The 16852-nt window shown below is 31.5% G+C and overlaps 1 protein-coding gene and 1 pseudogene across 1 annotated transcript; both read right to left on the minus strand.

Annotated features, from left to right (window-relative positions):
- On the minus strand, positions 7159-10555 carry LOC18507151 (disease resistance protein LAZ5). The gene is made up of 4 exons (XM_018123172.1): positions 9777-10555; positions 9251-9692; positions 7719-7849; positions 7159-7632 (listed from the first exon to the last, which is right to left on the minus strand). The coding sequence occupies exons 1-3, from the start codon at positions 10551-10553 to the stop codon at positions 7740-7742; spliced, it is 1329 nt and encodes a 442-aa protein (XP_017978661.1). The 5' UTR covers positions 10554-10555; the 3' UTR covers positions 7159-7632; positions 7719-7739.
- On the minus strand, positions 10562-14723 carry LOC18595296 (annotated as a pseudogene).

The following is a 16852-nucleotide window of genomic DNA, read 5'->3' on the forward strand; positions in this document are numbered from 1 at the left end:
AGGAACTAATGATTTATGGTGTAAAAAAAATCAAGTATGAAAAATCATAGTATTTTTGCACCCACCATGGCCGAATTTCATAAGGAACCTAGTGATGATGATTTTTGTGATATCTTGTGTTATTTAGTTAGAATTTAATGAATGGTGGTGATGGAAATCGAAAATAGTAATTTTAAAGTAAAGTTCTTTTAGTAAATAAGTTGAATAATAATGAGAAAGTCAAGCTCATTGAGGCGCTTTGGTGCATTTTGGGACATTGGAAGTGTGATGAATATAATTGGAGTCAATTTGGATGTTTTAGTTAAATCAAAGATGGAGAGTTCTAATTAGGTCGAAAACTGATCCATTCCGATCACAATTGAACCAAAGTGTAACACCGTCTTTAAGTGACTATCCAAACAACCTCATGCATTCATATAGAGCCTGAAATAGATTTATAATGACATGACACAATATATTGAATTATTTATCGTGTATTGTGTATAGGTGGTGAAACTTTCGATAAGAGTAAGGAGATAGTACCCGAAGATCGGGACTAGGAGTACTTCGACTCCCGATATCGTGAGTAACCTTATTATCGTTTTAATTATCTAAAGTAGTTTTTATTCATTTTTGTGATTTTATAGAAAAATAAGTTTAAATGGTAAATCCTTATGTTTTATAAGTAAAATGTGATTAAATGAAATGAGTTTTATAAATCATTTTGAAATTAAATGATGATTTTAGAAATTGAGTAATTAGAGACTATTTGTTTGTGTTGTAAATTTATGGTTTGAATTAAATGGCTTATGGTGATATTGGCATCAATGGCTGAATTGCAAATTGTGTTGAAATTGTATGAACTATTTGTTTTGCCTTGATAGGCTGGGTAGTAATATAATTGCCATGTCATGCTGTCGAAACTTTTATTGATTTGGTGGGATATCGATTAGCTTACTGCAGTGGGCGGGTTTCTGTGGACCAGCCTATTAGAGGGGCATGGTAAACCCTGTTATATTTTACCTCGGTACGAGAGGCGCGGAGGGTAACTCCTGAGGTAAAGCTTTAGAGTTCATTACACGCTAAACCATCACGTGAGAGTGAACTCAGCCAACGCTAAGGAACGGCTATGCTTTTGAATGTAAAAATGTGTTTTAAGCTTATATGAACTTTTCTTTAACAACTATGGCGGACTCGGTTAGATGCCTCGTCCAAGGTATCCCCGAGAATAAGTTTTGGCACGAGCCAAATTTTTAAGAAATTCATAAGCCATGTTGATTATTTGAGTGAAATGAATTTATTTTATTTAGTTGAAATGAGTTTGAAACGTTGTGAATCATAGTACGAGGAACTATTTTAAGTTGTCTCCATTTACTCGGCTCTAGATATTTTAGATGATGTTTGTTTACTCACTGAGTTTATATAAACTCACCACCTCCTTTTCACCCATTTCAGGCTCAAGATAATCTGTAGATAGCTGATTTCGTCGAGGACTACAGTTGGATTTGCATCTTAAAAAATTGTAGGTTCATAGCCTTTGTTACCTTTGGTCATTCGGGGGCCCACATGTCATTATAATTTAAATTACACACTCTGGCTCACTGTGTTATTGTATGTACGAATTTATTTTGCTTTTATGCTCCAAAAATTATTTACGGATATCTCTATAAATATTGTTTTATGAGAAAATAGAATATTTCATTTAATATTTTTATTTTATTCTATTAGCTACAATTTCACCCTAAATGAATGTTTTAGACATCTAAACTTAATTTTGGTTATGAAATATGTATCTTTCACTCATATACTACATTTTTANAAATTATATTTTTTTTATTGTTTTGGTTTGGAAATAGCTTATAATCTTTTAAAATATGATATTAGCAACTATTGCTCGCAGGGGAGGCGAAAAAATTGATATTAAAGCCTTGCAGGGTTTCGATTGGCATTTCGGGTAATGTATATCTATCGGGACATCACGACGGTTGTCACGGGCTTGAGGAGAGTACCTGGTCGTGACACCATATGTAGCCAAGATTAGAGCCTGAACTTGATGAATCTATTTTAATTTGAAGTCACATAGGGTTATAGTGTTTTAATTAAAGTAGATATTTTTATAAGAGTTTCGAAAAAGCCTTATAAATAATTGAAGACTTCAGGGTAGCGATTTAATATATTGGAATAAGTTAAGAGAGAGAGAGGTAAGATTTAGAAGAAGTGAGAGGGATATCTTAATCCTAAGCTTGTTTAAATTTATTTTTATTCAATTAAATTTTTTCTTTGATTTTTAATTATTGTTAATTAGTTTCTTTCTTTTGTTAATTAATTTTTAATTATTTAAATAAGATTAAATTATTGTAATTTTAGTAATTAGTAAAATTTTAAATCAATTTTTAATGTGATCGATACTCTGCTTACAGTTGTATTATCTTTCTTATACGTATACTTGTGTGGATGGAGAATTTTAACAATAAATCTAAACTGAAATCTATTAATTCCCATTTATTCAGCAGCCTTTGGAATATTAATGGTATTTCTTGGGCTTGTGTTTTTTCTAAAGGAGCTTCTGGGGGATTGATTTCTGCTTGGTAGGACTCTTTTTCTCTTGTGAATCTAGAATAGAAAGGAAGCACTTTACTTTGTTAATTAAGACTCTTAAAAAGGTCAGTAGATAGGTGGGTTTTGGGAACATTTATGGCCCTAATGATGAAGATGACAAAAGATCTATTTGGCTTGAACTTGCCGAGATTATTAATGAGTCCAATCTGCCTTAGTGTTTGGGGGGTGATTTTAATATTGTTCTTTCGTATAAGGAGATATTGGGCTGGTAGGGTAGTGAAAGAACCATTCTTCATTTTCAATAATTCATCAATGATGTTAGTTTGTTAGATCTTCCTCTATTTGGAGGTAGCTTTTCTTGGTGTAACAATCGAGACCCGCCTTCATTTAACAGGCCTGACAGATTCCATGTCGACCTTCAGTTCTATCCTGACTGGCATGACCTTGTGCGGAGATGTCTTCCATCATCTCTTTCAAATCATAATCCTATTTCTTTATGTGATGGTTTTAACTCTTAGGGTCCTAGGCTTTTCCAGTTTTTCAATTTTTGGCTTGAAAATGATAGCTTCCAAGAGTTGAGGAATTTTGTATGGGATGCCATAGTTTATTTCAATAGTTCTAGAGTTCTATTGTGGGAAAGGCTCAAATCTTTTAAACCAAAAATCAAGTTGTGGCAGCAGTCAACTTTTAGGAAATTTGATGACAAAATCTCTATTTTAGAGATTGATATTCAGGGGAAACTTATGGCTTTACAGCAGGGGCCTAATAATTTATCTCTTGGGGAGGATTTTATTCATCTTAAAGTTGAATTATGGAATCTTTACAAAATAGAAGAACTTTCTTGGTACCAAAAATCTAGAATTAAGTGGTTTCTTGAGGGAAATCGTAATACTAAATTCTTTCGCATGGTTGCTTCCAACAAAAGAAGATTGAACTGGATTGATAAAATTTCTGTCAATGTTAAAGTTTTTTCAGAACCAGAATCTATTTTGAATTTTATTACTACCTTTTTTGTGAATCACTTTAAGAAGATGACTGTTTTAAAAATTTTTTAGTTTAATTCTCTTTTAAACTCTTTGGATTCTTCTTTTGCTTCACATCTTGAAGAGCCTTTTTCTGAAGCTAAAATTTGGTCTCCTATTGAAAATTCTGATGGCAATAAAGCGCTAGGTCCTAATGGTTTCAATATGGCTTTCTTAAAAAACCAGTGGGGTAAAATCACGAATGATTTGATGTCTCTATTTTCTGATTCTTTTTTTAATTTTGGTTCCTTGGATAGAAGAATGAATTCCTCTTTTAATTCTCTTATCTCAATAAGGGCTAATTCGAAAAATATTTCTGATTTTCATCCTATAAACCGTGTGGGCTGTCTTTATAAACTAGTGGCAAAAGTCTTGGCTAATAGGCTTAAACTTGTTATGGGGAATATCACTGGCCCGATAAAGTTCACCTTCACTCAGGGTCGACAAATTTTGGATTGTGTCCGAATTACTAATGAGATCATTGATCATATGAAAAGGATTCTAAAAGTGGCGTTATTTTTAAAATTGGTTTTCAAAAAGCTTATGATTGTATTGACTGGGAGTTTTAGATTTTCTTATGGGCAAAATGGGTTTCAGATTCAAATGGTGTAAATGGATTCATTCTTGCATATCCACCGCTCAAGCCTTGTTTTGGCTAACGGTACTCCCACCAGGTAGCTTTCAATGCATAGGGGGTTTTGCCAAGGGTGTACCTTTTCATCCTTTCTCTTTAATCTTGTGGGTGAGGCCTTGAATTCGATGATTAATAGTGTTGTCCCTTTAGGATTTCTACGTGGTATTAATGTTGGAAGGAATGGTCTGGTGGTTTCCCATTTTCAATTTGCGGACGATGCCATCTTCTTCTGCAAACCAGACCTAGACAATTTATTATGTACTCGCTGCATTCTCTGATGTTTTCAACTCATCTTAGGTTTGAAAACTAATTTCCAACGAAGTTTCTTATATGGTATTGGGGTGGTAAGAAATCTTTTCAATGAGCAGGCCAGAATTATTTACTGGAATGTTGATAAATTTCTTGCTTCATATCTGGGCCTTCCTATTGGTGATCATCTCAATTCAAAGGCCTTATGAAATCCTATCATTGACAAATTCGAGTCAAGATTGGCAAGCTAGAAAGCTAATCTTTTTTCTTCTGGTGGCAGAGTTATCTTGATTAATTATATCCTTGCTTTGTTGCCGGTTTATTTTATGTCTTTATTTTGGATGCCTATTGAAATTAAAGACAAGCTTGATAAAATCATAAGAAGATTCCTTTGGAGCACTATAGTAATAGAAGGAAAATGCACCATGTCAATTAGGATTTTGTTTGTCCTCCTAAAGATGGGCGGGTTAGGAATTGTTAATCTGCACATTAAAAATTCTACTATGCTCCACAAATGGATATGGCATTTTGGAGTGGAAAATGATAGCCTTTGGCATGAAACTATTATCGAGAAAAATGGTATGAATCCTAACTCTGTTCTTCCCATTTGTTTTTCATCAAGGAACATGTCTTATCTTTGGAAGAATATTGTTAAACCCTTGACTTCCAATGATAGTTTATCTTGCATTGTTAAGAATGGGATTGGATTCTCTCCAAGCATGGAGAATAGAATTAAATTTTGGCATGATTGTTGGTATGATGGTTCACCTCTTAAATCATCCTTTCTTTGAATTTTCGCCCCATCTTTATGTAAAAATGGCTTTCTTAATGGTTATGGTGAGTGGATTGATTATTTTTGGTGTTGGAATATTCCTTTAAGAAGAGTGCTCTTTGATTGGGAAAAGGGATAATGGGATCTTCTTATTAAATTATTATGAATTTCTCCCTTATCAAAGATAAACTGGATAGAATAATTTGGAAAAAGAACCTTAGTGGTGTTTACTCTGTTAGCAAATTTTATCGATCAGCTTGTTAAGCTCTTGGTGCCTCTGATGGGGAAAGTAAGTTTTGGAATTTAATATGGGCTAATCTTGCACCACCTAAGTGTGAGATGTTTTGTTGGCAAGTCATGAAAGGTGGTATTGTTGTGAAAGCTGAATTACTAAAAAGATGAATTATCAATCATAATTCTACCCTTGGTCCTATTTGTAGTTATGAAATTGGGTATATTGACCACCTATTTAATGAATGTCAGGATGTTTGGAAAGTATGGACTTGGTGACTTAAAGCTTGGGGCATCTCAAGGGTCTTTCTTGGTAAGATGTGTGATCTTTTCATTGCCTGGAATGATAAATTTTCTGATTATGATCGCAACTCCGTTTGGCGACTGGTTTTTTTGGTGATCCTTTGGACTATTTGGATTCATAGAAACAATCTTGTTTTTAATGATAATCTTTGGGATCATAGGTACATTTTTCATATTGTGAAGCTTAAAGTGAGATGGTGGATAAGAGCCAAATTGCCACAGGTTAATTCTTCTGTTACTGATATGTTTTCTTTGCCAACTTGTATTAATGCTCCATGTTCCAAGTAAAAATCTAGGAAGAAGTGTGATTGGGGTAAACCTTCGATGGGTTTTATGAAGTTCAATATTGATGGTGCTGCTCGGGGTTGCCCCAGTCCTTCTGGTATGGGTGGTGCAATGCATAATCATGAAGAACATGTTAAAATCCTCTTTTCCAAACCGCTTGGCCATGGTGATTCCAATATGGAAGAAATCCTTGCTATTAAGGAAGTTTTTTTTATCTTTTTGTAGCTTTTTCATGGTGCTGTATTCATTCCTTCATTGTTGAATTTGATTCGTCTAATGCTGTTTGTGGGTTAACCAAACATTTTCTGTTCCTTGGAGATTTAAAGGGATCATGACCATATCAATTGTTTGAAGAACAAAATCAAGAATTGGTCTGTTATTCATACATCAAGAAAGGCTAATCACCTGGCTGACAGACTTGCCAAATTGGCAGTGGATCGCTCAACTGATCATCTTTAACTGTTTGCTTAGTTTTTTTTTTTCCTTATGGGTTCCCTTAGTGTTGTTTCTGTCTTCTTTTGATGACTTTCCACTTGTTTTTATTGTCTGCATTGGTCTTGAGAACGTTTTCCATTTGTTCTCTGTTTCTGTTTGTGGCACCTTGTATTGAAGAGTTCTCATCTGCTGATGAGGCTCTATCATTTTAATAACATATGATGCCATTCAAAAAAAAAAACCAAATTAATCAAACTGAATTATTATATTTTAATTTGATTTTCATTACAATATGATTTGTTTTTTTTTTTAAATAAAAACCAAAATTTGCAATTTGATCTAGATTTACCCTTGAAAAACTGATCCAAACCAAACCATGCTCATCCTTTTTATTTTGGGGTGTTGATTTGGGCATGGTAATAGATAAGACCTTAAGAGAGGAGAGAGAAATAACAACATGGAGGTGATATGAAATTAAAACAGAAAACAAAGAACCTTTGCTATCAATGACAATTCTTGCATTGATATGTCAAAAACCATTTTAGGGCATGAATCTTTTAATTACAACAAGAAGTAGATGAATTGTCCTATTTGCTTCATCATGATCCTACATATAATTACTCTAATTTGTCTAAACTCTGAATCCTATAAAGAGTCCTTTGAGACTTGAACAAGTGATATAAAAAAAGAGGAAAAAGCCAACAAGAATATATAGTATTACCTTGCAAATGTTGACCAGCAGAGTTGCATTTATGCTGAAGGTCGTCATCAAGTTCATATACGAGATCAATGACAAATTCTTTTACATATAAATCAGAAAATACTGTACAACTCACTTGATCACCTTCTTCCAATTCACCCATAAATCTCCAAGAACTAAACCAAAAAATATTGTTCTTGGCGTTAGGAATTCCGATGAAATTTTTATAATAGATCTATTTAGTATCTTTGGTCTTGTTGACAATCTCAATACGTGATAAAAAATCAAATATTTTATTGTCTTCCTTAAAAAGAATGGCCCCCAAGTTTAGATAGACAATATGTTGACCAAGGCTTCGGGCCACTACAAATGAAACCTTGTTTCCGACAGCATGATAGTCGTACCGACCCTTTGGAAGGTCATATATATCATACATGCTAATTATCCCACAATCATATAACACCTGTAACAATATTAAATTAATTATAAGTTATAAAAAGAAAGAAAAGAATAATAAACCAAAAATATTAGAAAGGAGATCAAGGAAACCTTAGGGGAAGCAATCATTTTTTATTCCTCTAAATCATTGTAAATTTGCACTTTGATATTTCCACTTGAGCCCAATTTGAGTAATTCTTCATTAACTTTCAACTCAATCTCTCTCCAAATATCTTCATTTTCTAAAAGATGAAAAAAATAAATATGTCATTATTATACAATTTTAATAATCAAATACTACATTTCCATGAGTATTCGTGTATAAAAAAATTGAATTTAAAAATACAACAAAAAAAGCCTTGAAGATACAATAGTATAGTGGTGCATGAAAAAAAAAATTAAATTTTAAATTAGGATCCAGGTTAAAATTAATATTAATATATTAAAAGAATGCTAAGAATTTGAGACCCAATTAATTTAGAAGACTTAGGTTGAAATTATAGGAAAAGGACAAGAATAGATGAGAAAATGCTACATATCATTTTTGTAGCTTAAGATCATATGTATAAGAATAGGAACAATATTATAAGTGAAAAGGCTTTTGTTAAGGGGGAAAGATCTTCCATTTTTAAGAATCGAGGACTTGATTATATATGACTTATAAGTAACGGCATACTTTTTCCCTACGAGGTACTTTTTTTCAAAAGAACAAAATTGCAATAACAAATCTCAAAATAGATAATATCTTGTAATCTAATGTAGTCCAATAAATCTAGCATTAACAAATGGCTTTGTTTGTGGGACTCCCATACTGACCTTCAAAGAAAACACAATCTACTCTGATTGGGGTGTTAATGTTGAGGGAAAAAATTCCACATCTTTTCTTTTTTTGAAAAAAATTAGATTCCACATCTTTAAGAACCAAAGATTGAATTGTAACTTATAAATAAAGACATGTTCCCTCACAAGGTGCCTTTTTTCAAAATGATAATATCGTCAAGGTAGGCCTTAAAAAAAAACAATATCTTGTAATAAGGTGCAATCCAACAATCCTATCATCATTAGCTCTTTTTATATTTATTGCTATAGTTAACCTAGGGTGATTTATAAATATTTTGACCTAAAGCAAGCATCTATAGGTGCTTATAAGATAGACCAAGCTCAATTAACAATTCAAAAACTTAAGCTTGGGCAATAAGGCCTATTTTTTCCTATTTATTATTTAAGTATTAAAAATATTTTTGACATAATATCTAAAAAAATCCTTAAATTATTTAAGAAAATTTAAACAAACCTTTACACTTTTATTGCATTAATCAAGTTCTTATACTTTTATTTTGAGTCAAATAAGTCATTGTGCTTTTATTTTGAATCCAATAAGTCTTTATAATTAAAGATTGACTTAATCAAAGTGTCATTTATCATTTTATATTATGTGACATTGACATAACATTCTAACATGTCATAATTGATAATGCTTTGACATGCTAACATATCGTGTACTTAGTTTTTTTTATCTCAAAAATTCATATATTAATTTAAAAAATTTCCATGAAAAAAGCAAGATATAAGAAACAATTGATATATAAAGTCAAGCCAAAAAGATAAAAAGTTCTTATAAATGCTATTAGGTGCAATCATACCTTGAGAGTATTGTGGAGTATCATCTTCATACATAACCTTGGTTTTTGATACACAAGTAACACCAAATTCTCTTACATTGAAACCAGAAGTTGATAATTTGCAGCTCACTAAATCACCATGTTCCAACTGATAATCCATTATTGGCCAATGGATTAGCCATAAGATTGTGTTACTATTGGTTTTAGGAATTCCAATGAAACTTGAGAAATAAGACCACGTCAACTTCTTGGTCTCATTAACAATTTGCACCGATGCTAGATATTCAAATATCTCATCACTAACAAGAGAATATACTATGCATAGTTTTAACCAACAAACTTTTTCACCAGGATTTTGTGGCAAAGAAAAAGAAATTTTAGACCCTTTAGAGCGAGACTCAAATAAGATTGGAACCTCATTTCCGAAGACAAAGCAGCTAGTTATGTCGCCATCATGAAATATCTGAGACATTAAAACCATTATTTATGAAAGTATTAAATAATGTATAAGAAGAAAATAAAAATTTTTAGTAGACTGAGAAAAGACCTGGGTGGTAGCCACCATTTTTGTGTCCGTAAGATAGTTATAAATTTTCAACTTAATGCTTCTGATCAAGTCCATATTGAATAAGCTTTTGATCTTTTCCACTTCAAAGTTTTCAACTGGTTCCGACTTGAACACACCTTCAACCTCAGTTAGCTTTTCACAACCAAAGACAATACACCTTTTCAAATTTAGTAAGCATGGCAGACATGAAATCCTATACAATGATTGAGACGTTATCACACGCAAGCCACTCGTTGGAAGCTTTGGAAGCCATTGGAGCTCTTTGCAACAAATCAGCAGAAGTTCATCAAGGTTTGTAAGGTGGATAATGCTCTCAGGAAGGCTAGGAATTGGGTTTCTACTTAAATTTAATGATTTCAAGGAAGGTAAGTAACTCAAATCAACAGCCATAACATCATTAGATAGTCTGCAACTTTCAAGACTCAACTTTACCAAAGAACATGGCAAAGATGCCCAAAAGAAACCCAACTCTTTGCTTCTTTTTAGTGATAACCAAGACAACCAGGAATTGGATTCATAGATAGGAGTTCCATCTAAGTTAAGCACCCTCAATGATTTCATATTCTGCAAATCCCTAGGTGCATCATTAAATGTTGAGCAACCAGATAAAATAAGTTCTTCCAAATATTCTAACGAACCAATTGTCCTTGGAAGTTTTCTTAGATTTTTGTAACCTTTAAGGTTTAAAACAACAAGAGTCTTTATCTCAGCAATAGATTGATCAACCTCAATCAACTTTGTGCAATCTTTCAGCATCAACCTTTGAGACTATGAAGACTTGATAAGTTAAGGATTTTGAGAAGACCATGGGAGTGACTGAGATTAAGGATCTTCAAGTTTGGAAGAAAGTACTGTAGAAAAGGAAAAAAAAATTAGCCTTATAATTTTGTTTTTGCTTTACAAAAAGTAAAGAGAAATTAAGTAGTATCACACCTTTGTATCATTCCAAACACATTTGAGGCTACTGTTGCACATCTCAAGAACAACTAGCCTAGAAATATCTAAATCTTTAGGAAGAAATTCTTGAGGAAATCCATGCCAACACAACCATATTAAGCTCTTAGGGAAGTCTCTGTAGTCTCCTTTAAGTTTTACATAATCTAGTTGAAGTAGTTTAAGTCTCTGCATCTTTGCAAAAGCATTAGTTTCTATATGTACCTCATTTGACATGAGAAATGAATTTTTTGAATGATTTGCAGTTGCCTTTCCGTGCTTATCTTCTAGCAATCTTTGAAAGCCAATGGTAAGGCACTTGATTGTTTGTGTGCCCTGTTGGAGAAAGAATTTTTTAGTTTAAAAAAGTACGATATTAGAAAATTGAATAAAAAGAGTAGAAGAAAATGAAATCTCTCTTACAATTTTTTCTCTTAATGCATCAAATGCGTCCTTATGCCACAACCTGCTTCGTTTGCCAAGGTCAAAAGATTCTTGACGAATAATGTGCCTTCCCATATCTCTAATCATTTGATGCATCATCAACTTGTTTCTTTCATTAATAACCAAAAGAGACCTATTTATGAGATTTTCTATACCAATTACTGTATAGTAATCACAACCATCTAGAATTTTAATTGTGTAATCTCTATCCTTCCCGATGAATACACAAGCTATGTCAAGGAATAGATTTTTATCATGATCATCTTGTAGGGAACCATAACTTATTCTTAGAATCTTTTGAATTTTGCTATGAGGGATTGCTTTCAATTTCTCTAATGCACTTCTCCACACATTTATACTTTTACTAGACAAAGAAGAACCCAAAACTTGAAGAGCTAATGGAAGCCCACCACAATGTTTCACTATACTCTTTGCATAATCCATATAACTTTCAATTGGATCATTCTGTCTGAAGGCATACCAATTAAAAAGTTGAAGTGATTCATTGAAAGCTAATTCTTTTACTTCAAATACCTTGCATAAGTCTCCATAATTGGATGATGCTTCAAGATCAAACATTTGCTTAATAAAAAGATCACTCAGTAGACATCGATGCCTGCTAGTTACAATGATTTTACTTCCTGGATGAAAAGGAATTTGCACTCCAATTATTTCAGTTACTTTTTTTGAATCATCCACATCATCTAGGACAAGAAGCACACGTCTATGGCATATAGTTTCTTTGATCTTAGTGATTCCATCATCTAAATTGTATATTTTGTTAGCTTTCCCCTTCAAGATATCTGAAATAAGTTGTCTTTGCAATTGAACCAGACCATTGCTTTCTTGAGTAGTCTCTCTAACATCAGCAAGGAAACTGTAACTTTCAAATCTTTGGAAATTCTGATTGTAAACAAGTTTGGCAATGGTTGTCTTCCCAATCCCTCCAATTCCGCAAATTGTTGCCATGCCAACCTTATTTGACCCATCTCTCAACCACCAATTAATGTGTGCTGCAAGAGCATCTATTCCAACTAAATAGGGAGGGACATATAAAATGGTGCGATGGAGTTTATTTTGAACTTGTTTAATAATATCTTGAATGAATTGTGATTCATATCTACAAATGTTAAAATATATAAGTGTTAATATATTCAAAATATAACTTAGCACTTTTCAAAAAATATATATATAAAACTTAGCAAATGACATCATGAAAATTGAGTAAAAACCTTTTTAACTTTGTTTGTTGTTTACATAATTTTGATTTTTAATTTCATCTTAACTCATCTTACCTATGTTAAAATTTTTAAATGTATGTTAAATATTAAGGACTCTTTTTTAGAAATCTCATGAACTATTTTACTTAATAAGTTACTTTCTTCACATTAAAAAAAAAATGGAACTTTCTTTCTTTATTTGTATCTTGAAAGGTACCACTCAAAAAAATTAGAGATGGCAATGAATATCGTCCGCTCCAAACCCAACCCAACTCAATATTTTCTTATTCTAAACTTGCTTCACCTTGACACTGGGTTATCAACTTTAATACCCAACCTCGAACGCAAAAAACTATATAACCTGCATTCGACCTCTTCTACCTCAAAATCCTTTTTTTTATATTATATTATTTTTATTTTCATGTAATTTTTTATTTTTAATGTAAATTACATCTTAATTACTTTTAAATATATTATATTATTAAGTGTTTTTTCCAAATTTTATTGTAATTATCATAGTTTAAATTACTATGAATTTTATTATTTTATAGCGGAAATAAAATAACTCCAAAGAAACTAGCTCCCGGGTTTAGGGATACCCGGATCTACAAGAATTATCATCTCCCAAACCAAATCCAGCAGCCACCATTTGGGAAAAGGCAAAACAAAGAATATTAGGCCCGTCTAAACATGTCCTAAACCAACCAAAAGCAGTTAAACTTCTATCCCTTGCAAATATATTATTAAGATAATATCTCTAATTAATACTAAATAATAAATTTATAAATTTATTAATATATTATACATATATCTGTAGATATAAAATTAAATAAAATACTTTCTATTATACCTCAAGGTGGGCACCCTAAACCTGACCCCAACCTCGGCCTAATTGTTTAATTGTAAAACTCGACCCAACCTGCTTCGACCCCCAATTTTCAAAAAAAAAAAATAGTCCTATCAGGTTGGGGCAAGACAAAACCCATCAAGTACGGGTTATTTGGCCATTTTTATGTTTTTCTAATTCTTTTTGTTGGTCCCTATTTTTAATATTACAGAATTTAAGAAAAGTGTATTGGTTTCATTGAAATTATGTCTTTATCTCTAGTCATTATAACTTTTTGGTCATGTGAAATTTATTGTGTAATATAAGAAACACTAATAGGAATGTCAACTTAGGATATGAAAAATAACAATTTGAGAAATTTATAAAAAAAAATGGGGCAATCATTTCATGACCCATGAGGCAGGTTGAGAAATTATTTTTCACTAGATTGGTGCTTTTAGTTACATTCGATGGCCCTATAAATCGAAAGCAAGATTGAAATTCAATGTTCATCTTTACGAGGCTAAGGAAGAGAAGATTTATGCTTTGAAATTAAACCTCAACTGGGAGTTTAACAGTCCTTTATCAAGTCAAAGAAACATTAAAATATTCAATCACGAAGTGAAAAAACTATCATGAAATTGTGGGCATATATAGGATTGCAATTTTTAAGAAAGGATCGAATAGTTTCAAACTTGCTTACCTATCTTCTAGAAGCATGCCGCACAAATCCGCAACTTCTCTTAAAGCAGTCCTCCATCTTTGTACCATGTCCATCTCATACTTGAAGCTCTCTTCATGTCTAGCAAACGCTTCTGCAAAACTCCCTGTCTGCTTCTTGACTTGAGATGGATTCACATCATAGAAAATTGGCAAAACAATGTGTTTGGAGAATTTCCTATGTTCCATTATCTTGACAAGTTCGTTAAGACACCATGTTGATGAAGCATAATTCTTTGAAAAGACAATTATAGACATTTTTTAGTCATGCAATGCTCTTTCAATTTCGTCTTTTATGTTCTCCCCTCTCTCAATTTCATCATCATCTCTAAATGTGTGAATTCCTGCATGCACTAAAGCCATGTAAAGATGATCCGTAAAGTTCTTACGTGTATCTGCACCTCTAAAACTTAAGAATACATGATAAGTATATTGAGAAATTGATGAAGAGGACTCCTGGACCATTGAAACAGCCATTGAAGAATAACACAAAAGAATTTGTATTGGCTGATGAGACACCTAAAAAAATATAGAACAACTCATCAAAGGAAAGAATTTAATAAACAAATTTGAAAGCCTTATATATAACCAAGATCAAAGAATTAAAAATAAGTAGTTATATAAGTTAAAGCTAAAGCTAGAGCTAGGATTAAAGATCATACTTAAGCTAAGATCATACTTAAGCTGGTAAATGAATTTAGACAAGACAGCACCTTGCTAACAGCCTTTCGTTGCACTTGTACTCTCTACGAAGAGAAAATGGATTGTAAAACCAGAAATGATCAAGAAATAGATAACTTTTGCATTTTTTAAGAAATTAGACAGGATGTGTTCTTATCAATTAAGAATTGACATGATAAAGCCCTCTTTAATACGTATTTATTTTTATTTGTTGTCATTTTCAGCTGACTTTTCACACCATTGAACAAAGAATTGGACTTAAGGCAAAACATCATGATTCGTTATCTGCATGACTTAGACTTTGGGGTTGGGGTTGACGTATCACAATATTTGACTCAGTAAAAGTGTATGTAACTGTTATATTTCTGTTCTTAAAAAAAAAAATAATAATTAGACTAGCAACAATTTTATTTTGAAAAGCAGATTGCCAACAATTTCATATATGTTAAACAACAATTAGGATTTTTTTAACAAAAATAACTTTAAAAAGTTAAGTGAGATATTATTATTATTATTTTTTGATGAAGTGATCATAGTAATTCTAATTTGGAATACATAGAAGGAGTTGAAAAAAGTTATCTATAAAAAAACACTAGATAGGCAAGAATTTCATATAAGTTAATTTTGTTATGAACAAATATGTGAATGTCCATTATGTTATGACCTAAGAAGTGTAGACCAAGTCAAACAGCACAATAAGCAAGATATAAGAAATATAATCTGATTTGAATTCTTAGATAGAATTAGATTACAATTATGATTCAAGGGGTTGTTGGCCTATAAATAGATCTCTGACTTCATTTATAAATACACACTTGAATAAGTTATTCTTACTCCTTCTAAATACTTTCTTTCTCTCTAAATACTTTCTCTTATATTTCTCTTATAGTTGTTATTTTAAAATTTATTTCATAACATATTATCAACACGATCATCTCTGATCCCTCAATTATTTTGTTTTCATCATCTTTAAGCTTCCAAAAGATTTCAATGATTGGTTTTTGATTTCTGATTTTAGCAAATTAGGTAAGTGTTATTATTATTTTGTTTTCATCCTCTCACAAAGGTTGTTTTTTTTTTTATTTCTGATTTTAGAAAATCAAGTGACTTGATATCTCTTTAGTTTTTTCATTCCCTAAAAATCAACCTTAATATGAATTTTGCTATCATATAGTATATATTATATTTCATCTCTTGCTATTAATAAAAAATCATAATGTCCATTCCTTGAAGTGAATATGAAAAACGAGCTATTAATAAAAAATTATAAATTTGTCTATTCTTTGAAGTGAATGGGACATCATTTAATAATTAAGGTTATGATCATGAATCTATTTATTCCTAAAAGTGAATGCTACATCATTTAATAATTATAATCATGAACATGGAAGTGGTCATCATAATAATTTACACTATCACTATTTTAATTAAGGAAAATTTTACCACCAGAAGTGGATGGATAATTTTGCCACCAAAGTGGATGGATAATTTTACCACCAAAAGTGGATGGATACCTTAACCCACTAACCCATGAAAAGTGGATAACCCATCAAAAGCAAATAAATACTTGTAACCCACCAAAGGTGGATGAATAATGAAAAGACAAAAATGGAAAGAATAAAAAGAATATAGAAAATGTATTTACCATTGTACATACCTATTGTACGTCTTGAATTTTATCAAGCATCAATGAAAACTAAAACATCTTGTGAGGATTATGTTTGCCCACCTGAAAGAGGAATTAATTATATGATTGGTAATGGAAATATCCGTTGTTGATTTTCTTGTTCTAAAAAGAGAATTGATCATTTAATTGGTAATGAAAATATCCGAGAATGAACTCAATAGTAATTGATATATTATGAAAATGCTTTAATATGTTCTTATTATATTTAAATGATATGTTCTTTTTATGTATTTGAATTATGTATTTAATGTTATTTCATGTTAACTTGTAAATTTCTTATTGTATATATCTTATTTTATTGAAGAAAAATATGGATATTTATATTGTTGGATCCAAGATCTATGATGTAAATATATGTCTAGCAAACATTGCTACAACGCACATTATATGCAAAGACAAGAGATATTTTTCTCTCTTGACAATGGAAAAAACCATTGTCAATACAATATCTGGTAATACAAGATTAATTGAAGGCTTTGGAAGAGCTAATATTTTACTACCTTGAGGAATACAGTTTCTAATAGAAGATGTATTATTTTCAATT

This window comes from Theobroma cacao, chromosome 6 (genome assembly GCF_000208745.1).
Source record: "Theobroma cacao cultivar B97-61/B2 chromosome 6, Criollo_cocoa_genome_V2, whole genome shotgun sequence".
Lineage (NCBI taxonomy): Eukaryota > Viridiplantae > Streptophyta > Magnoliopsida > Malvales > Malvaceae > Theobroma > Theobroma cacao.

Coding starts and splice junctions, on each gene's coding strand:
- LOC18507151 (XM_018123172.1), bottom strand. CDS start 10,553: ATGCTGAAAGATTGCACAAAGTTGATTGAGGTTGATCAATCTATTGCT. Junction 9,693..9,776: donor AAATGGTGGCTACCACCCAG/GTCTTTTCTCAG, acceptor TTAATGTCTCAG/ATATTTCATGATGGCGACAT. Junction 7,850..9,250: donor TACTCCACAATACTCTCAAG/GTATGATTGCAC, acceptor TTCATCTTTTAG/AAAATGAAGATATTTGGAGA.